At 31.6% G+C, this 20529-nt stretch overlaps 2 protein-coding genes and 1 pseudogene across 2 annotated transcripts; 2 read left to right on the forward strand and 1 right to left on the reverse strand.

The window, feature by feature from the left end:
- Window positions 1-1869: 1869 nt before the first annotated feature.
- LOC102619265 (probable O-methyltransferase 3) lies at window positions 1870-3495 on the reverse strand. Its single transcript, XM_015527252.3, has 2 exons — window positions 2666-3495; window positions 1870-2489 (listed from the first exon to the last, which is right to left on the reverse strand). The coding sequence occupies exons 1-2, from the start codon at window positions 3449-3451 to the stop codon at window positions 2187-2189; spliced, it is 1089 nt and encodes a 362-aa protein (XP_015382738.2). The 5' UTR covers window positions 3452-3495; the 3' UTR covers window positions 1870-2186.
- A 6729-nt stretch (window positions 3496-10224) lies between these two features.
- LOC127900264 (adenosylhomocysteinase 1-like) lies at window positions 10225-14375 on the forward strand (annotated as a pseudogene).
- A 997-nt stretch (window positions 14376-15372) lies between these two features.
- On the forward strand, window positions 15373-18190 carry LOC102619764 (OPA3-like protein). Its single transcript, XM_006468999.4, has 5 exons — window positions 15373-15729; window positions 15824-15958; window positions 16941-17027; window positions 17510-17684; window positions 17829-18190. The coding sequence occupies exons 1-4, from the start codon at window positions 15601-15603 to the stop codon at window positions 17666-17668; spliced, it is 510 nt and encodes a 169-aa protein (XP_006469062.2). The 5' UTR covers window positions 15373-15600; the 3' UTR covers window positions 17669-17684; window positions 17829-18190.
- The last annotated feature ends 2339 nt before the right edge of the window (window positions 18191-20529 follow it).

The raw sequence follows: 20529 nt of genomic DNA on the forward strand, positions 1-20529 counted from the left end.
ATGGGTGCCTAGTGATAGTTGTTAAAAGATTAGGATACACGTTAACATTTGTTGATTCTTATGGAGAATGGCGAAAAATAACCCTATGTATTAAAAAAATTAAATATCAATTTTATCAGCACATGGGTCAGCAGATGGATACATTGAACCCATTAAAAATGCCCTTTAGTGACACAAGCTATTTCTCGTGAATCATGACATCCATCACCAAAATTTAAAAAATTCTGCTTTTTCTTTAAACACCCCTCTGAATTTTAATAATAACCCTTATTATTCTTTTTCCCATTAATAATGAACCGTGTTATGGATTGTTGTTTTCGAGATTAATCTTATATTAATTCTATTGAGTTGACGAAGCTATTCAAATTTTATTCCGTGCCACGATATTTTTCCTCCAATCTATTTTATAAGAATGTTTATTAATATTTAAATAAGATAATTAATAAATTTACTCTCTTCAAATCACTCTTCTTATTTTTTAAAAATCTCAATTTACTCCTTATTTTTCTTAAGAAAAAAAATATGAACTCACTCCTTTTTTCTTTATCTTTTATACAAAAATAAAAGTAACTTGAGGTTTTCAAAAATTAGAAGATGATTAATTCAAAAGGGAGACAATTTAAAATTTATCCTTTTTATAAACATTATTTGAATGGGTGCAGAAACCGATCTCATAATTCTAACCAAATAATTTTTAAGTAATTTTATTTTGCTACCCACACAAATTTAAATTTTAAGAGAAATAAAAAATTAAATAAATCTAATTAAACTTTTAACTTTGTCCATTCTATTAAATAAATAAATAAATAAAATCGGTCAAGAAGCTTGGCAGCATCTTCGCTTAATAAGAAGAAAAAAAAAATTTTAAAAGGTTACATCAGCATATGGATCAGCAAAGTTGACCCACTGAGGGCCCTATCCAATATAGAAAATTATCTATTACTTATGCCCGACAACATGGCGGAATGATCTTCTGAATAGGTTTCAAAAGTTTTATTTAGTTAGTTATTTGAGTTTAAGTCTTGTGAGATACAGAGTTGAAAATTGATTTGGATTTTGTTCATTTATTTATTTTCTAAAATTAAATAATAATTAATTTGATAATTTTATTAATTTTTTTTGGGTTAAAAATACTTAATTATATTTACTCCAAAAAATTTAGTCAAATAGTTTTAAGCAGTTTTATTTATATGACGCCCTAGTTTAAATCTTAAGACTAAAATATAAAATTGATATTTTTTTATAGGTATTATTCAAGTCAAACTTCTCAGTAAATCAGTCTATTAATGTCCAATAAGTATTTATTTAAATTCAAATTATTGATTATAATGCAATGATTAGGATAATGATTTTTTTTGTGCATTAAATAGTTGATTTAATATAAGAATATCGTCTTTTATTATCATTGCCATTGTTTTAATAAATTCTGTTCATAACCTTGCTTGAAATTTAAACCATTGATAAAACTAACATTCACTGTAAACGCATTAGAAAAAAAAAACAATGTAATTGAATTGCAAACGGCTAGCTGAGTGGAATACATCCACTATCGAGTCAAGAATTAAATCCCTCTCTTTCCCCTTTTTTGGGAAAATGTTGGAAACTTGGAACACTCTCCATAGGAGTGAGATAGGAAACTTGGAAATTTTTCCACTTTATGTGTACACGAAGATTCTTTGGTTCATTTCTTCTATTTGAAGATTATCTAAATTCAAAAACAATGTTGTATGCTTTTCTCCGTCACGATTTTAACACCCTAGATGAAATCGAATATTAAAAATTTTCTAGAGACCTAATTATGTACGTAGGACATTTAGTATATATAACAGGGACCAAATTATCATTCATACACGTGCTAAAACATATAAATAGTACAGAATGCTTTCTTTTTATTTATTTCACAAAACTTCCGTTTCTTTAGCACACTCGCAAATTACAACTTGGATTCTTATTTTGCAACTAATATACTAGGTAAGTTACAACCCACTGGAGAACCCCAGTAAAATAAAGCTTATTACAACAATACATAAACAAGCAATTGATATTCACATAAAAGATATAATGGTAGGTAATGTCTAATTTAAATTTTAACTCTTATATTTTTTGGAATTCAAATTTAGATGATCCTTCTAAATAAAATTATTTTGAAACTACTCAGTCTAGCCCTAGAATCGAGAAACAACTTATTAAGGATAAACCTCAATAAGAGATCTTAAACCTAAAATGGGGGTAATTTTATAGTCATTAAAACCAGCATCCGCAAAAAGTTTGGCCCATTCTTTCTCATCTCGCTCTGTTCCGGTGACCAAGACCATCATCAACATATCAAAGAAGAGTTGTGTTTCAATAGACTCAGAATCCCTTTTTTTATTCTCTCTCATCATGTCGATAATAATCACCTTACCTTTCTTAACATCGCTCGTAATTGCTTCCTTACATTTCTTAAGAATCTTCACGCATTCTTCATCATTCCAGTCATGTAATATCCACTGCTTGTCATCACCAATAATATTAGAATTTAGAATATTTGAAGACCCAAAATGTAAAATTGAATGAATATATGATGTACATAAGTAATTTGAGATGCTTCTAGTGTGTGTGTGTGTGTATTAATTTTATGCTCAAGAAACCACTTTAGTTAAACTATCGAAATCAATACGCGTACCTTGAATAGAACCGCATCAGCTGGGGGAATGGCCTCAAACATGTCCCCTCCGACATATTTGAGATTGGCCAAATCGCTTTCGAGGCCATTAACCACATGTGGCAGATCAAAATCAGTGCACTCCAAATTAGGAAACGCTTTAGCTATGGCCTTGGCCACGGTTCCCGTGCCCCCACCCACATCCACTAACGAATTCAAACCTTCAAACACATCCTTACACTTATGTATCACCACACTTGTTGCCAACCGCGCATCACTTGCCATGGCTTCATTGAAGAAATTGTTAATCTTTGGCTCGTCCCCAGCATACTCCCAAAAACTCTTCCCATGTGCCGTATCAAACGGCGTAGGATCGTCGTTTTGAAACCAAGTGCTCAGTTTCAGCCACGGTGATAGCAAAATAGGATCTAGCATGGCTTGCAAGAAAGGTGTCACGCTTAAGGGGTTGTCTTTTAGGAGAAGTTTAGAAGCATTTGTGAGAACATAACCTTGTTCTTCGTCATTGTTATTTAGGCTGCTATTTAGCGTTTGCTGTGCAAAGAAGCCTGAGTGGATCAGAATGCGCATCAAGCGATACACACATCGGGTTTTTGATGGGTTTATTGTTAAGGCACTAACAAGCTCGTTCAGGGTCATGGGTTTGCCATGTTTGTTGATAATATCTGGTATGCCTAATTCAACAGCGCATTTAAGTGACATGGAGTTTATGAAATTGAAAATGTGATTCCAAACATGAGCTTGAGCTTCAAGTAGCTCAGTATCATGCTCTCCATCAATCAAATTCATCCTTATTAGGCTAAGTAGGGTTAATTGATATTTGATGCAAATCAATGGATTTGAGCTCTATATATAATAGCGAAAGAGTCATATATACTATTAGGACCCATTTGATATTAAAGTGTTGTTGTTTTTATTTAAGCTCTTGTGAAAAATAAAAATTGTTAAATAAAAGTTGATGGTGTAGGATAAATATGATTTCTAAATAATTATTTTAACAAAAATAATAAAGATGTATAGATTTTTTATCATACAAGTGTGGAAAAAATTAACTCAACTTTCAAAATACAACAACAAATGTTTACAATATACTTTAAAGATGCAGTTTCAAATTATAGCTGCCTAACTATAATACCAAACAGACCGTTAATATGTATTCATAATAATTTTCTGTGGTGCCATCCAAAAGAAAAGGTGTTGGAGTGTTTTAAAAAACGTTTCTCTGAATGCATCTAATTGTTAACTAAATTAATAATTTGCTAAGGGTTAAATTCAAAGAAAAGATGGGGATCATAGAGGTTGTGACAAAAATTATTGTGAAAAATTATTTTTCTATTGCCACATGATTCACGCCGTCGGTCGAAAATTATTGCAAGATATGGCTCAAATATACGTAATCAGATCTGCTAAATCTTGTTATCCAAATAATAAAATTAATTCAGAAGACCCGCTTAGAAAATTAATTCTGTTAACATCTCGCGTGCCTAATCATCGAAAAAATATGCAACTTGCAGTTTGGGGTAAGGCATTATTTATTCCATCCAAGACGTCCACGGAAAAGAACATAATTGGAGAAAGAAATATAATGTTGATTATAAATGCTTTTGTAATTAGGCCACAAAGAGAATCACGTGAAGTGAAGTAATATTGAGGGTTTCCTTAATTAATAATACGAACGGACACCAGATCTGAATTATTGTGGCTCTGTTTGGGGTTGAAGTGGTGTAAGTGAAAATAAATTATAATTATGAAATAAAATTTAATATTATGTAGTAAATATAAAATTTTAAATAATAATTTTAATAAAATTAGTAAATATATAATAAATTTTTTATCATACATATATATATATAAATTTAAATCAACTTAATTTTTAAATTACAACAGCTAATACTTATCAAACACATTAATATTATAGTTTTTAAGTAACAATTGCCCAATTTCAATCCCAAATAAGTATAACATATTTAATTGTAATCTTGCTGATTCTGAGGTGATCTTGAATAATATGTTAGCTGTGTCCCATGCTGTACATGCAAACTTAATTGCACTTTCTAAATATATCAGCCTGCATGTTTTTCTTAATTGCAGGAAACTTCTTGTTTCCTTATTTGACTTTTAAGACTGTATCATAGAATTCTCCCCGGTAATAAAATTATCGGTGAATTAGAACTTTCAATATAATTCTTCTCCCTGAGCCGTGACATGTTATGATTTGTAGGATTTTGTTCAAGTTTTTTAATCAATTACTTTTTTCTTTTCCACAATTCAAACTCAAGTAAGTAATTAAATAAAATTATTTAAAAATCGAGCAACTTCTTGTTGTTGATCTCGCTGAGGTGGCTGCTGATCAAATGATTTATATCAAACAGTGATTTTCAATAATGAAGGTATTTATTAATTTTTTATTTCTTTTGGAAAAGGATATTTATTAATTAAGATAATATCAGAGCACTAGCCACATGGATGCCAGTTGCAGTGATGAAAAGCCATGTTCATCTTCCCTTTCTTGCCGATTGGTTTGTCGTACGACTTTGAATTAATGATTAATATGAGGTGTCTACGCTCTACACTCATTCATAACGATTGAAACTAAAGGTAGAGCTCCTAAAAGATAATGGGGGCGAACCAGCCAACTCCCATTTGCAACGAAGGTGATTCGAATCACATGAATAATCCAAAGTTTCAGCTTTTTTCTTTTTTTAAAAAAATAAATAAATGGGTAAATTTCGCTTATTAAATTCACCGTTGCTGTGTGATTCGCAATTCAGAAGGTTGTTTTTTGGCAGCTCGGTGTGCTGGAATGACAGGAAGTTTTGGAGCACGGGAGGCAGAAGCACTTGGGATTCGAGAAGCTCTCAGCTGGATTAAAGAGCTGCAGTTTCCTTGTGCTATTATAGAAATGGACTGTTTACAAGTGTTTCGAGATTTGGCCGAGGAGTTTACAGGTCCAAATGGGTTTGGTGTAATTATTGAAGATTGTCGGACTCTTGTTAACTCTATAGGAGAAGTGCAATTCTCGTTTATGCGTCGGTCTGCGAACTTTGCTGCTCACTCTGTGGCACGTGCAGCAAATTCTTTGTCAGGTCTCCAGGAGTGGAACATCATTCCACCTCTGTGTTTATTGAATAATCTGTAATCCGTTTGTTTAATGAAAATTCTTCCATTTCAAAAAAAAAAAAAAAATTCACCGTTGCTGTTATGAAAGATTGCCATGATTAATGAAGATGAGATTGGGATGATTATTAAATTCACGATTCACCCGTCCTTGGATATGATTAGGACTAAAATGGTATTTAACTTAATTGACTCGATCAACAAACGGTGATGAAGCACCAGAGAACTCAGACAAAGTTTCATGTCTCATTCTTTCTTTTTCATTGGTATTAGAATATGAATCACAAACTCAACGTAACTTACACTAATTACTTATTTTATTTAAAATATATATTATCTTAATTTAGCATTAATTATCTTTCTTTAATTTTTCAACTACAGGTTCATACATCATAATCTTTACCCGTAGTAGCTACTAGCTCATATTAATTACTTATTTAATTTAAATATATATTATCTTACTTTAACACTTATTATCTTTCTTTGATTTTTCAACTATAAGTTCATACATTGTAATATCTACTCTGTAGTAGTTAACATTAATAACTTATTTAATTTAAATATATTATCTTACTTAAATAGTAATTATTTTTCTCTAATCATTTTACTTTAATAATTATTTACAAATTATTCATTCGTTGAGTGGTGAACATATCCTCGTCTCTTTCTTGAGGCAAAGGATGTTATATGAGGGAGCACATCCGCTTTCCTTTTTTAAGAGCATACTTCAAGCTCAAGGCAAGCTAGACTTGAACGGATGAGGCAAGTCCCTAGAGTGGACCTTAAATTTGAAAGATGCAGTCATATCCCAACAGACATGGGCCGACTTGTGTGTCGTCAAGACCCGGCTCCTAATTTGGCGCTGATCCCAAAAGAAAAAATGTCACGTGTCATTACGACATGTACGAATTATAAGCACAAAATATTATTTGAGTTGTGTTATTTGAACTCACGAATGAACCCAATTAAGGCATAGGAGCCTTAAACTCCCTCTAGGCCTTAAAATATCTTAAATTAAGCCTGTAAACTCCTTCTAATTGTTAAGTCCAATACTAACATATTAAGTAATTTGGGCTTTTCTCAACAAATAAAAAGGTATTTTGGGCTCTTAAATTAAATCCATTTAAATAATAAGACTGTTGAATTTATTCAAATTCTAACTTAAAATTAACTTACAAAACTCACCATTTTATATTAATAATAAAAAAATTAAAGGAATAAAGAAAAAAAAAAAACAAACCCCAAAATCATGAAAACTATGAATCACTAAATTACAATTAGACTTAGCCATCGTCATTGCCGAACGTTTCCATTCCTACTGCCAGTCTGCCACCAACTCATTGTCGCCGCCGCTATCGCTGAGCCTTTCATGAGTTACGTCCCTTGCTAGACCAGCCAAAAATTGAAACAAGTATTGTGCTTGAATGTTGTTTTGAAGTTTGAATTAATGATTTTGGCCAAATGAAGAGTTAATGTTCTGCATCTCTATAACTCTATTCATCAATTCTTATTCTAATAGCTATATACAAAATTCCCAAAGTACATGTCCATTTTTTCAAGATGAGCAATTCTTTAATATTAAAATTGAAATAGAAAGTAGTGGGACAATGGGTGCTCTGTGAAAGTGGCTTATATTTTATTATATAAAAGCAATCACTTTTTTAATGCAAATAAATGAACAATTGAAAAGATAAAAATTGCAATCATGTATCTTTCCGTGAGCCATATTAAGTGTATTGTAAAATTATTTTTTAATATCGAATTTGTATTAAATTAATTATTCTTGTTGAGTTGTTGTTAGGGGTGTTCACGGATCGGATTTTACGGATTAGACATCAATCCATATCCGATCCATGATTTTACAGATTATAATTTTTTCAATCCAATCCAATTTACGGATTGAATAAATTCAATCCAAATCCAATCCATAGATCTACGAATCGAATGTGGATTTAACTCAATCCATATCCAATTCATACGTCTGCGGATCAAATGCAGATTTAACTTAATCCATATCCAATTCACAATTTTGCGCATTAGTTTCCAAATTAAAAATTTTTAGTTCTCTCCAATCCATGAACTAGGGTTGGCAATGGGACGAGATGAGATGGGATTTACCAATCTCAGTCCCGTCCCGTATATACGAGTGGGATGAAAAAATATCTCACTCCCGTCCCTATATTTTTTTTGGGACAAAAATATGTCTCGATCATGTCCCAAAAGAGATGGGATCCTGTGGGATCCCATCCCAATTGAAAATATTCTCATTCTTAGTCAGCAATGAGACGGATGGAATGGAATTTGCCAATCTCACCCATGTCTCGTGTATGCAAGTGGGATAAAAAAATATTCCAATCCCGTTCCTAATTTTTTTTATGGGACAAAAATATGTCTCAATCCCGTCTCAATTTGCCATCCCTACCATGAACTAATGAAATAAAAAAAAATCTAATATAAAAATAAATTTACTACTTATTAAATTAAAAATTGAATAAAATTTAAATAAATTAATTATTTAAATAAAGATAAAATAATCCATTCATAGTTTTAAAATATAACACATTGAGATTAATTGTTCAAATAAAACTATAATAATAGGTTCAAAGTTTCAAAATATATCATATTAAGATTAATTGTTCAAATAACGTAACAATAATCTATTAATATAACACCGAAATTAATTTTTCAAATAAAGCCACAATTAATTGAAATGGCGAAGTTTCGAAAACCAAACATAGTCTGATTCTTCATCAGGCCTGTTGCGCCTGTCAAAAAGTGATTATTACGGAGCCGTCAATGATGGGAACTAGGAGAAGCCATACGGGTGGCGATCTTGAAGGTTGTGATAGTGCAATTGTTCGGTTGGAACCAGTGATTGTGAAGTGGCTCGATGGACTCAGGGAAGAAGATGGTTTGCTCTAGCCGGAATCGCACGGCCGACGTCCTTAAAATCGGTGTTGAGAGTGTATCGAACCAGTATTGAGTGTTGCTAGTGAGTGTGACAGCGGGGAGGCTTAGGGTTTTTTGTTTGCAAATTGTTAGTGACTTGCATTATGTTACTTTACTTTTGGGTGGCTTTGCAAATTGTTGGTAATTTGGCGTTATGTTAGGTTGCTTTTGCTAGTGTATGTGACTTTACTTTTATTTTGTTTTACAATTTTTACAAGTTTTATTTGTATATTTGGTTATTTAATTATTTTTTATTTTTTATTATTATTGGGTAATGGCTAAGATATGTTATAGTGCTTATGTAACTATGTAATGTCACATTTATAATATTTTTTAATTAAATTTATAATATTTTTTAAATAAATAAATAATTTTTTTTGCTCGGATTCACAGATTTTTACGGATTTATACAAGTAAATCCATATCCAATCCATCGACTGCAGATTTTTAAATTTCCAACCCATATTCAATCCATCAATCCACGGATCGGATTTTCACAGATCAGACGAATTGAGCGGATCAGATTGGATTTTGAGCACCTCTAGTAGTTATTTTATTTGGATTTAGCCTTATTGTGGAATTTAATCTAATATTTTTTTATTTGATACGAAACAGATATGGAAAATTTTTTTAAAAAGAAACCACAACTCTCATCTCCTCTATAGGGAACTAGTGATGGTTCATTTGAAGTTAATTTACAAAATTTGCCTGCTAACTTATGACCTTATATTGATAATTATAATTGTAATATTCGAGACCAAGTTCGAAGAACATACTTACAAAGGGGTTCTGTTCAACCTAAGGGGCACAATTTTAAATTTGAAAAATTTGGAAATCAACAACGATAATTTGTTTCGGATTGGTTCAAGGAATTTGGTTCTTGGTTGGAATATAGTATAAAAGAAAAGTCTGTATATTGTCTTTTTTGTTATCTTTTCAAAAAAGATAATGGTGATCAAGCGGGCGGTAATACTTTTACTAGGAAAGGATTTAAAAATTGGAAAAAGAAAAAAATTAAAGATTCATGAAGAAGGTGTCAATAGTGCCCATAACCGAGCTAGGCAGAAATGTGAAAGTTTGATAAATCAGAAACAACATATTGCAACTTTTTTTTGAAAGACAATCCAAGAAAACTCAAAGTGAATATGAAACTCTCTTGAATGTTGTTGTTGATTGTAATCGATTTCTTCTAAATCAAGGGCTAGCATTTTATGGGCATGATAAGTCTGATGCTTCAAGCAACAAAGGGAATTTTCTTGAGCTTTTACACTTCCTTGCTGATCATAATGAAGATATTAATCTTGTTACCTTCAGAAACACTCCTCTAAATCTGCAAATGATATCCCCAAAGATCCAAAAAAGACATTGTAAGTTGTGCTGCAACTGAAACTACTAATGTTATTATTAGAGAGATAGATGGTGCATTATTTTCTATTCTAATTGATGAGTCTCATGATATATCTACAAAAGGGAAAATGACTGTTGTATTACATTAAATGGATAAGAATAGATATGTGGTTGAACATTTTGTTGGCATTAACCATGTTTCTAGCACTACAGCTGCCTCACTTAAAGAGTATCTTGATAATATGTTTTCAAGCCTTGGAACGAGTTTGTTAATGTTATGTGGGCAAGGTTATGATGGGCAAGTAATATGCAGGGTGAGTTCAATGGATTAAAAACGCTCATTTTAAAAGAGAATGAATATACATAATATGTTCACTGTTTTGCTCATCAACTTCAGTTGACTGTTATTTCTGTGGCAAAAAAGCATAAAGAAGTTAATTCTTTATTCAATTTAGTTTTAGTGTTAGTTAATATTGTTGGAGTGTCAGCTAAATGCCGTGACATTCTACATAAGAAACATGCTTTTACAATTATTGAAGCATTGGGTACAGGCGAGCTTTTAAGTGGACAAGGTTTGAATCAAGAGATTACTTTAAAGCGTCCTGTTAATACACGTTGGTCTTCTTATTATGGTACGTTAACGAGCATAATTTCTATGTTTCCATATGTGGTTGATGTGCTTGAGATAATTGAAGTTCAAGGAAATTTTGAACAAAGATTTCAAGCTAAAACACTATTGAAGTTTATGCAATCATTTGATTTCGTATTTTGTTTGTTCTTGATGAAAAAAATTCTTGGCTATGCAAATGAGTTGTCACGAGCACTACAAAAGAAAAGATCAGGATATTTGGAATGCTGTAAAATTGGTTGAAGTTTATAAGCATAACCTTCAAAAGTTAAGAAATAGTGGATGGGATTCTTTATTTGGTCAAGTTTCTACTTTCTGCAACAAGCATGATATTGATGTTTTAGACATGGACGATTTGTTTTTAATTACAGGCCGGTCACGCCGTAAAGATCGAGAGATCACAAATTTATACCGGTATCAAGTTGAGTTATTTTATGCCGTCTTAGACATGCATCTTCAAGAGCTAAATAATCATTTCAATGAGTCAAATATGGAGTTGCCTATTGGTTTGGCTTGTCTATGTCCAAATGATTTGTTTGCAGCTTTTGACAAGGAAAAATTACAGTGACTTGCTAAATTTTATCCTAAAGATTTTTTTACAATAGATCTTATGACACTTGAGATGCAACTTGATGTTTACATTATGGATTTGCAATCTAGTACAGAATTTTCATAATTGAAAGGGATTAATGAACTTGCAAGGACAATGGTTAAGACTAAAAAGGACAAGGTGTATCTGTTAGTTTACCAATTGGTTACATTGGCTTTAATTCTACCTGTAGTCACTGCCACTGTAGAGAGAGTGTTTTCAGCCATAAATTTTGTGAAGAATCGACTTCGAAACCGAATGAGTGATCAATGGCTGAATAATAACTTAGTTGTTTACATAAAAAAAAAAAAGATGTATTTGCTTGTATTAACAATGAAGTTATTATTCAACGTTTTCAAACACATGAAAACACGACGAGAACAGTTGAAGAAGTTTTAAAAATGATTATGTCAATGAAATTGAATATTTTACTTATTATTTTTTCGGTTAGTTTTTATTATCTTTTCAAAACTTTTTAATCAATTTATATTAAGCCCCTTCTGAATTTATTTCCTGGGTCCACCACTATTTGAACCCCTTAATTTATTCATCAGCCCCTATTGTTTAATTAACCTTAATTATTTTTAAATTTACCTTTATCAAAAATATCAAATTATATTTTTTTCATTATTTTTTTCTCAAACAAGCTCATGAAATTCTCCTCTTCCGTGACACTTTCTTGAAAGTTAATCCTTAAAAATAAATCCCCAATTGAAATTGAAAAAAAAAAATTATACTACAGCAACTTAGATACAAAGCAAGGGTTAATTTTTGCAAAAGTAAGTTTAATCAGGGCTGAATACTTTTAATAGGATGGGATAATTTTGAGTACTCGACTTTAAGGTTGCCTATTTTGATTTTGATGGCATGTAACAGATTCGGCAATTAGACATTTTGTTTCTTTGAATGTTTGAATAATGCACTTATTTCTTTCATTGGGTATTCTTGTGGTAGCTTTTATAAATAAAAAATAAAAAATCATACATTGTAGCTAGCCTCAAATTAATGGTGATCAAGATGTGTCGTGATGTTAGTGTTGACGATGATGGATATGGTGGTGATGAAAGTAGATGTTGACTGAAGATGATGCTAGAGAAAGGTAGAGAAACCATATTAGAAAATTTCAAGTCATTTTTTATTTTCTAATTAAGGGTAATTTTAGAAAAAAAATGAATTAATTTAAAAAATACGAGTTAATGGGATAAAACGAAAGGGTCAAGTATTATTACTCAATTATTTTTATTTATGTCATGAAATTGCCATTACTGATGAAAGTTCAGCCCAACTATTTTGCCAGGTGGACTTCCGAAGAAACATAATTGGTTGATAGGCCCCAATAAATATAGAGTCGGTCGCTAATGAAATAAATTGTTTCTTTTGTGTAGATTAAAAAAGTTATTGGTTAAAAAAGTTACTTAACATTTAATGAATGGTGTTGTTGCAATTGTTATGACTTTGAAAAACAAAATTTATGTTTTTTAAATTTTTATTATGAAAATGATGTTTGATTATATCATTACCAAAATATAAATGAATTTTAATTACCTTTTATTTAGATATTAGAGTTTATGGAAATAAGACATAATTATCTTTTTGTTAAAATATTATGATTATAATAGGAGTTTTATAAAAATATAACAACTTATTTTATAAGATGCTTAAAAAAAACCCTATCTATTTTTAAAATTACTATCAAAATAAAAAAAAATTGTAAAATAAACAACTTTTAAAATTTTTACTAATAATTATTTTTATAAAAAAATTATAAAATAAACCACTTATAATGTTCAACCTCAAGCCTATAGACATAATTAAAGATTACAATAGATTGCTCAACATATAAATTAATGGTTTCAACTTTTTAATTAATTTATTTCCCACTTCCCCTCCACTCTCTTACCGAGCCAAGAGTGTTTGTGCTCGTCACCTGTCCGCCCGGCCACTTCCACTCCAATTGATGTCGTCTTTTCCAAAATTTTCTCCCAATTAAAATAAGAAATTTTAGACTTCATGTTAACTTCAAAATATGAAATGTTAAAATTTTTTATTTAACATAATGCACTATATAATTAATGCTCTGAGTTTTGTAGTCTCTGGTGTGACTTGAGTGTTTTTTTTTTTTTTGGTATTATGAATTAGGGTTATTTTCAGGGACCTCCCCTGAGGTTTAGTGTATTTACAGTCGGATAGGAAGTATGTATATAATTACAGGGACCTCCCCTGACGTTAGTATTCAAATACGTATGGCATCAGTATGTAAGGGTAAATGTGTAAAAATATATTTAAAATTAAAAACAAATCAAAAGTGAGATGATTTTGTTGATTCGGCCCTTTCACAGCCCTTCAAATGAGCCAACATCATCGGGACCCTCACCGCTCTCGACGCCGAAGTCCGCTGGTGGTCCTGCAATATCTTCTCAACCCAAGACCACGTGGCCGCCGCCATCGCACGTAACTCCGCCTTCGTCTTCGCTTGGAAGGGCGAGACCCTCTAGGAGTATTGGTAGAGTACTGGTGGTGCACGGAGAAAGCTCTAGACTGGGGTCCTGACGGCGGCCCAGATCTCATCATTGACGACGGTGGTACGCCACGTTGTTTATCCACGAGAGAGTCAAAGTTGAGGAGATGTATGAGAAGACCCGGAAGCTACCCGACCTGGCCTCCACCGACAACGCCGGGTTTCAGATTGGTTGTACCAGATGCAAGAAAATGGAACCCTCTTGTTCCCTGCCATCAATGTCAATGACTCTGTCACCAATAGCAAGGTAATTTACTTTGATTTGCTTCAGATCTCAAATTTATTTTATTTTATTTTATACCATCAATTCATTAAATGTTTGAAATATTGGAAGAAATTAAATACTAATGTTTGATAATGCAATGGGGGAAACAGTTTGATGACTTGTATGGATGCCGCCACTCGCTCCCAGATGGTTTGATGAGAGCTACTGATGTTATGATTGCCGGAAAGGTTGCTGTTGTTTGCTGTTATGGTGATGTTGGCAATGGTTGTGCTGCTACTTTGAAGCAAGCCGGTGCTTGTGTAATTGTAACTGAGATTGATCTGTACTAGGGTGTTAGGTTTAAATTCGTAGGAGTGTGTTTGGGTGGTGGGAAAGTTGGAGGAAAGAAATAGATTGGTTTCAATTGATTGAAGACCATTTAGGATTTGAATATAGTTATGGATGGGGTTGTGTGGATCATTTTGTATTTGATGCAGTTTTAAAGTTTTGCTTGCTTTTTCCTCATGAGGGCTTCGGCATCATCTACGGATCTTCTAGGTTTCAGAGACTGGATTGGCAACTTCATCTCCCGAAAACGCCTCGTGAAAAATTTCATGTTCTTGGCAATCAACACTATTATCACTGTCAATACCGCCTCAGCCATTTACGAAGAAGAAAATGGGATGTTGATCAAACCCGTCATCAAGAATAAGGCAGCATTATTCAAGGGTCCTCTGATTACATCCATTTATGCTCTTCTTTTGAATTCACTTGCTTTGGTTGGATTGTTTTACTCTGTCTATCAACATCTATGTAATACAGTTCAGCTTCTTCAAAAAAAAAAAAAGTTTTGCTTGCTTTGCTGCATCTTGTTATCCTATTGTTTACTGATGAATGATTAAAAAATGTTTTTGTTTGGAGGTCAAGAAAAAGCGAGAGGAAGCGAGAGAAAATTTCAATGAAAACGGTGAACTAGTCTAAAAAATAACTTATTATTTTGAGGGGAAGGGTACTTTTGTAATTTTAACGGTCCACTAACAGTCAAACTAATTGGATACTAACAGCAGGGGAGGTGCTTGTAATTGCATGTATACTTTCTATCTGACTGTAAATACACTAAACCTCAGGGGAGGTCCCTGAAAATAACCCTTATGAATTATGTCAATATTATTTTTTTTTAAAAAGTTTATCCCCACTTATAAGGCCCACCACAAATTATTAGGGTTGAAGCCGTAAGGTCAAGCCGAACCCAAAGGAGATCAAGCCCATTTTTGGTCCAACTTGGGCTACATTAGCAGGTCAGGCCCAATACACTTGCAAAACTAATTTCTTTGTGCTTACGAATTAGAAAGGAACGAGTTACCTTCTAAACGCGCTTGTGTGCCAGCAGCATCGCTGTTCCTTTGGTCTAAAGAAGAGGAGAATCATGTGCAGAAAATTCTGTGCACACTTACAAAGCGCAGCTTTTCTGTTATTTTCTTCTAATGCACACGAATGCTCAGAGTTCTTTGAGCGAAAAGATCAAATACTTGGTGTGCGAGCACTCGCCTTCTGAAATAACCAGACTCAAACAGACTCCACAGTTATGATATTACCAGTGTTTAAGCTAGGAACACTTGCACTGAAAACATTTTGCAAACCCATAGCCAATCGCCTCAAGAAAGAAGCTGGCATGCACCCCAAGTTCCGCCAGATTATCATCAATATCGCGCAGGTATTGCTGGTCATAACTTCTTAATGTTACTTATTTGATAGTTCATTACTGGGCGTATAAATTCTTAAATGTTATTTATCTGATGTTGCATCAGGCAAATCATCGATTGACAACAAATATGCAAAGGCGGATATATGGTCATTCCACTGACGTTGCAATTCGGCCACTGGATGAGGAAAAAGCTGTCCAAGCTGCAGCGGATCTTCTTGGTGAACTCTTTGTGTTCTCGGTAATGCCGTGTCTCATTATCTAGTGTTAGTGTGAAATTGTGGTTAAATATTGTATATAACTTTAAATGCTGGCATGTTTGTATCATATGATTGGGTTGTAATGACTAACTTAGAGCTACTTATCTTTATAGCCCCTTGCTGTAGTTGCCATTGGAGTTGGATGTTCTTGGTGTGAGTTGCTCATGCATAGTCGATTGTATAAAGAGTGATCATGAAACGTTCCTTGTATTACCATAACTGCCTAAAAGTGAAGTCACTAATATGTATCATGCCTTAGTTGCTGGGAAGTCTAATCTGGCCTCCAAAATAAATCTTGGAGTGGGTTGGTAGCTGAACAGGCTTGCTATCTAGCTCGGTTAGCCAGAGAGCCTTGGCTTGAGGGTTAACTGTATGGGTAGCTTCGGACTCACTCAATGGGGGATTAGCACTTAAAAATTCACACCAATGTAGCAGGACTAATTGATAGTTGCATAAGAAGCCTGCCCTTGGTTATATGGCTGGCAAGTGCTTTTGTTGCCAATTGATTACAGACTATGATTTGTTGGCTTGAACATGAGAGGACATAACAATATCTTGTGCTTGTTCAACCCTTTTGGTAGATGTCCTTGTCTGTACTTTTAAAAGGAAACACTGACATACAGATGATAGGATATGGGGGGAAACGGTGTCCTTTTTTAATCCGTACATGGAATACTTGCTGGTTTTCAACAATTTCAACTAAAAAACATCAGATGACATGCTATCACCTTATATGATCTATTAGTACCGACCAGGGATGTTCTGGACAGGCTGAAGTGGTGAATTCGGTGGCTGTATATATGTATTCACATTGATAATTTGAGCAACTGGCCTCTTGTAGTATAATTTTACTGCTTATATTGCTGTAAACTGTGTAATTTACTGCTTATATTGCTGTAAACTGTGTAATCTCTATAATTTGATTTGCTAGATAACTTGTATCCTTACTGGTTGTCTCTCTAGGTTGCAGGAGCCGCTGTTATTTTTGAGGTGCAGAGAAGTTCCAGATCTGAAGCAAGAAAAGAGGAGCAGCAGAGGCTAGAGTTAGAGGTATACTTTTCATATTTTCTCTTCATATTACCTGCTGCCTCAATTGCAACCCTGAAACTCCTATGATTATAACTGAAGATCTTTTTATAAGGGTGTTTATCAAAACATGCATGCACGTCTTTCAGCCCTGTTTTGCTCATTCAGCTTGTGGCATTAGAACATCTAATGCCACAATTTCATGAGTAGATAAGCAGTAACGGTGACAGAAAATCAACTTCACTGTGTGTATCCTGACTCTTAAGTTTATATACAAGGAGATTAAGAAGTATGAAAATGAGTGGTTATTTCTATATGCAAAATTTTGTTAAAACATTGCTACAAATTATGAGGCCTTTTAAATGAAACACCTTTTTCTTTTTAACTTTAGTTGCTGTGAGAGGTGTGAATGATCATGAGGTAGAAGGACAGAAGGATTAGATGGAAGAAAAACACAAGCTTTTGTTTCTTGTAAAATTTAGTAATCCTTTGTTCATTCTTTTTAGGCAATGAAGCAAAGAGATGAAGATCTAATGAGAGAAGTTGAGCGTCTCAGACAGAAACTTGCAGGGCTAGAACAACTTGCCAAAGGACGCGAATTAATTGGTGCATTGAATTTTAGGCATGCTTATGACAGTGAAAACGAAAAAGCAAAATCAACTTAATTGCTGCAAATGCCTGGTAAGGCACAAAGTTCTATTTGAGGACTTGCTGATGATTGTTTATATTTATTAGTCATTACAAATTGTAAAACCAATAATTGGCTACTGAAAGACCTAGTTCTTTACTCTGTTTTCTCAAATTTTTGTTTGCATTATTTTGCAGATAATGGAAACATCCAGTGAACTAAATCTTTTAACAAAGGCTGGGGATTTTACCATCGCAGCCATAACACAATGACCAATTAAAGGTTCATCAAACTTAGCAAGTTTGATAAAATTACTTCACACTGAAAAGCGTTTAGAAAATATTTCAGATGATATTCTGACCCATCTGAGATTTCTAGAACATACTTGTTTGTACAGATCATTCAGTTTCTACAGAATTGTTCAGAGCTTTTAAACCCATTTTGGCTTTTGTAGCCAACCTCTGTAATTGTGCTTGAGCTGTTTCCTGAGGGTGCCTGTTTCTGGTCCCATTAGAAGTAATGATGAAACTGCAAAAATTATGTTGCAGTCTTCTATATCTACGATCTGCGTGATTAAATTAAGTATTATATTGATAGCTTGAGAAGAATTTTCTTGTCACCGGACCCACAGCTTTGTTGTGTCATCAATCCAATATAAAAATAAAATGATTAAAGCTCCGTTTACATTTTACAATAGCTTTTTGAATAGAATCTCACGGACTGGAACTTTTACAAAATAGAATTTATTTTTAAAGAAAGTTATTTTTTTTAATTTTTTAAAAAGTTAGTTATTTGATTGTTAGTGAGAATTTGTATTAAAAGAAACATTAGTTATTTAATTGGTGGCGAGAATTTTTATTAAAAGTTGTAAACTTAGTTTAGTAGATAAAATTTTAAAAACTAAGTTTCGTGAAAATAAAATGAGATTGTGAGATAAAATATGGGTAATATGATACTATGGATACATTAATTAAAAAAGAATTATTACTTTTAAAGCCCAAAATTTAATGTTTTTTATTTCTAGTACAACCAAACGACATAAAATAATGTATAGAATATTTTAATCTTTTGGCTACCAAACGGCCTTGCGGCCACTAAATATACTAAACGGTTGTAAAATCTTTTTATTTCATATTTTCAATCATATATAGCAGATATTTTGCCAATGAGTTCTTATGCGTACTTGTGTAGTAATATATTTGATTATAATTTATATCAAAGCACATAACTCTGACAATAGAAAGCATGTAACTAATTATTTTTTGAATTTTTCTATGATGATGAATGAATTTTTATAGCATTAATAATGGATTGTTATGAACCATTGGATTAAAATGTTTTAACCATTGCTATTGATTTACTTTAGTAGATAAATAACTAATTAATTAATAATTAATAGTAATACTCAAGTTGCTAGTAACATGGAGGTTCATGGACATAGTTTTATTTTTATTTATTGATAAATATTTCTAAATCACCAACAAAATTAAAAATTATATAGCAAATATACATTTAAATATACATATATATGCATAATAAATATGAATTATTTAATCTTCAACAACATATGTTAATAGAGATCCTTGATGTTATTTATAATTAGAACAATATAATTTTAAATTCTTTATTTTTATTCATTTGTTATTTTTTTATTTTTTTAAATTACTCGTTGGTAAAGAGTGAATTGAAACAATTGTTGCAATGTTTTATCTATCTAGCAAATTTTTAGTGAAAAATAGATAATAGTAAGATGTTAAACTAAAGGGTTTGTTTGTTTTTTTATCTGAAGTTTGAATTTTAATTATTTTCAGATATTAGAGTTTTCAATTTGTTTGTTTTCTATAATTTTTTATTGGCTTACGTAATTAACAAGAAAAAATTATATAATATACTAAAAATAACTTTTTAACTGTCGTATATTAATGTCAAAAAATGTATGTGTTCGATTTTTTTTATAACTTTTCATGATTTATTTTAATGCACATTATATATATATATAATGCTAATATAACTTGTCGAAATTTAAGTATTCAAGATATTTATAAGGGCATATATGTTAAAATATCATATATCAAATGTTTTTGTTTTATAAAACAAACAACTTTACACAAGATATTAAAATAAAAATCAAACATGTGACTTGGACATATGCATTCAATCTCCTTAGGCTTTAATCAAATCAAAACCTATTCAGATTTAAGACAAAATATCAATGCTACCTAAGATTTTTTTTTTTTTAGGAGATTATTGCTCATTGCTACCTAAGATTGAGTTGTGTTAATATTAAATACATATTTTAAAAAAATATATATATATATATAGAAGATAAAACAAATAGTACTTCTCTCTTTTTAATCATTTTATTTTAAAAATATATGTTTAAGCAATTTGATAACAGGTAAATTAATTTTTAAATAATTAAAATCAAAATATTATTCTAACCAATTTTTTTAATTTTTGAACCTTTTATTCAACTCTTAATACTGTAATTTTTATAGTGGTATCATGGAATGATCTTTTTTTTAGATAATTCTAAAACTCTATTAATTGATTTTTTTATTTTGAAAATCCATCTTTTTTCACACTTTATTATTAGTCATTATATATATATATATATATATATATATTAGAAAAATATGTTAGTTAGACATTGATTTATAAGTAAAGAAAAAACATATTGTGTAAATATATTTCCTTCACATTTTTTACACTTTATATTAGTCATTTTATACATTCTTTTTATTTAAAAAAAATCTGTTAGTTAGACATTTCATTTATAAGTAAAGCATAAATATAAATACATTGGGTAAATATATTTCCTCCAATGATTGAAAGAGGGAATATCAATAAATATTCAGTTAAAAAAAAAAAAAAACCCTCTGTCTAAGGGTAATATAG

Source organism: Citrus sinensis, chromosome 2 (assembly GCF_022201045.2).
Source record: "Citrus sinensis cultivar Valencia sweet orange chromosome 2, DVS_A1.0, whole genome shotgun sequence".
Taxonomy (NCBI): Eukaryota; Viridiplantae; Streptophyta; class Magnoliopsida; order Sapindales; family Rutaceae; genus Citrus; species Citrus sinensis.

Excerpts from the sequence above, each read along its gene's own strand:
- LOC102619265 (XM_015527252.3), bottom strand. The coding sequence starts at position 3,451 with ATGAATTTGATTGATGGAGAGCATGATACTGAGCTACTTGAAGCTCAA. Across the intron at positions 2,490-2,665 it reads CTGATGCGGTTCTATTCAAG|TGGATATTACATGACTGGAA; the intron begins GTACGCGTATTG and ends GATGACAAGCAG.
- LOC102619764 (XM_006468999.4), top strand. The coding sequence starts at position 15,601 with ATGATATTACCAGTGTTTAAGCTAGGAACACTTGCACTGAAAACATTT. Across the intron at positions 15,730-15,823 it reads TTATCATCAATATCGCGCAG|GCAAATCATCGATTGACAAC; the intron begins GTATTGCTGGTC and ends ATGTTGCATCAG. Across the intron at positions 17,028-17,509 it reads AGCAGAGGCTAGAGTTAGAG|GCAATGAAGCAAAGAGATGA; the intron begins GTATACTTTTCA and ends CATTCTTTTTAG.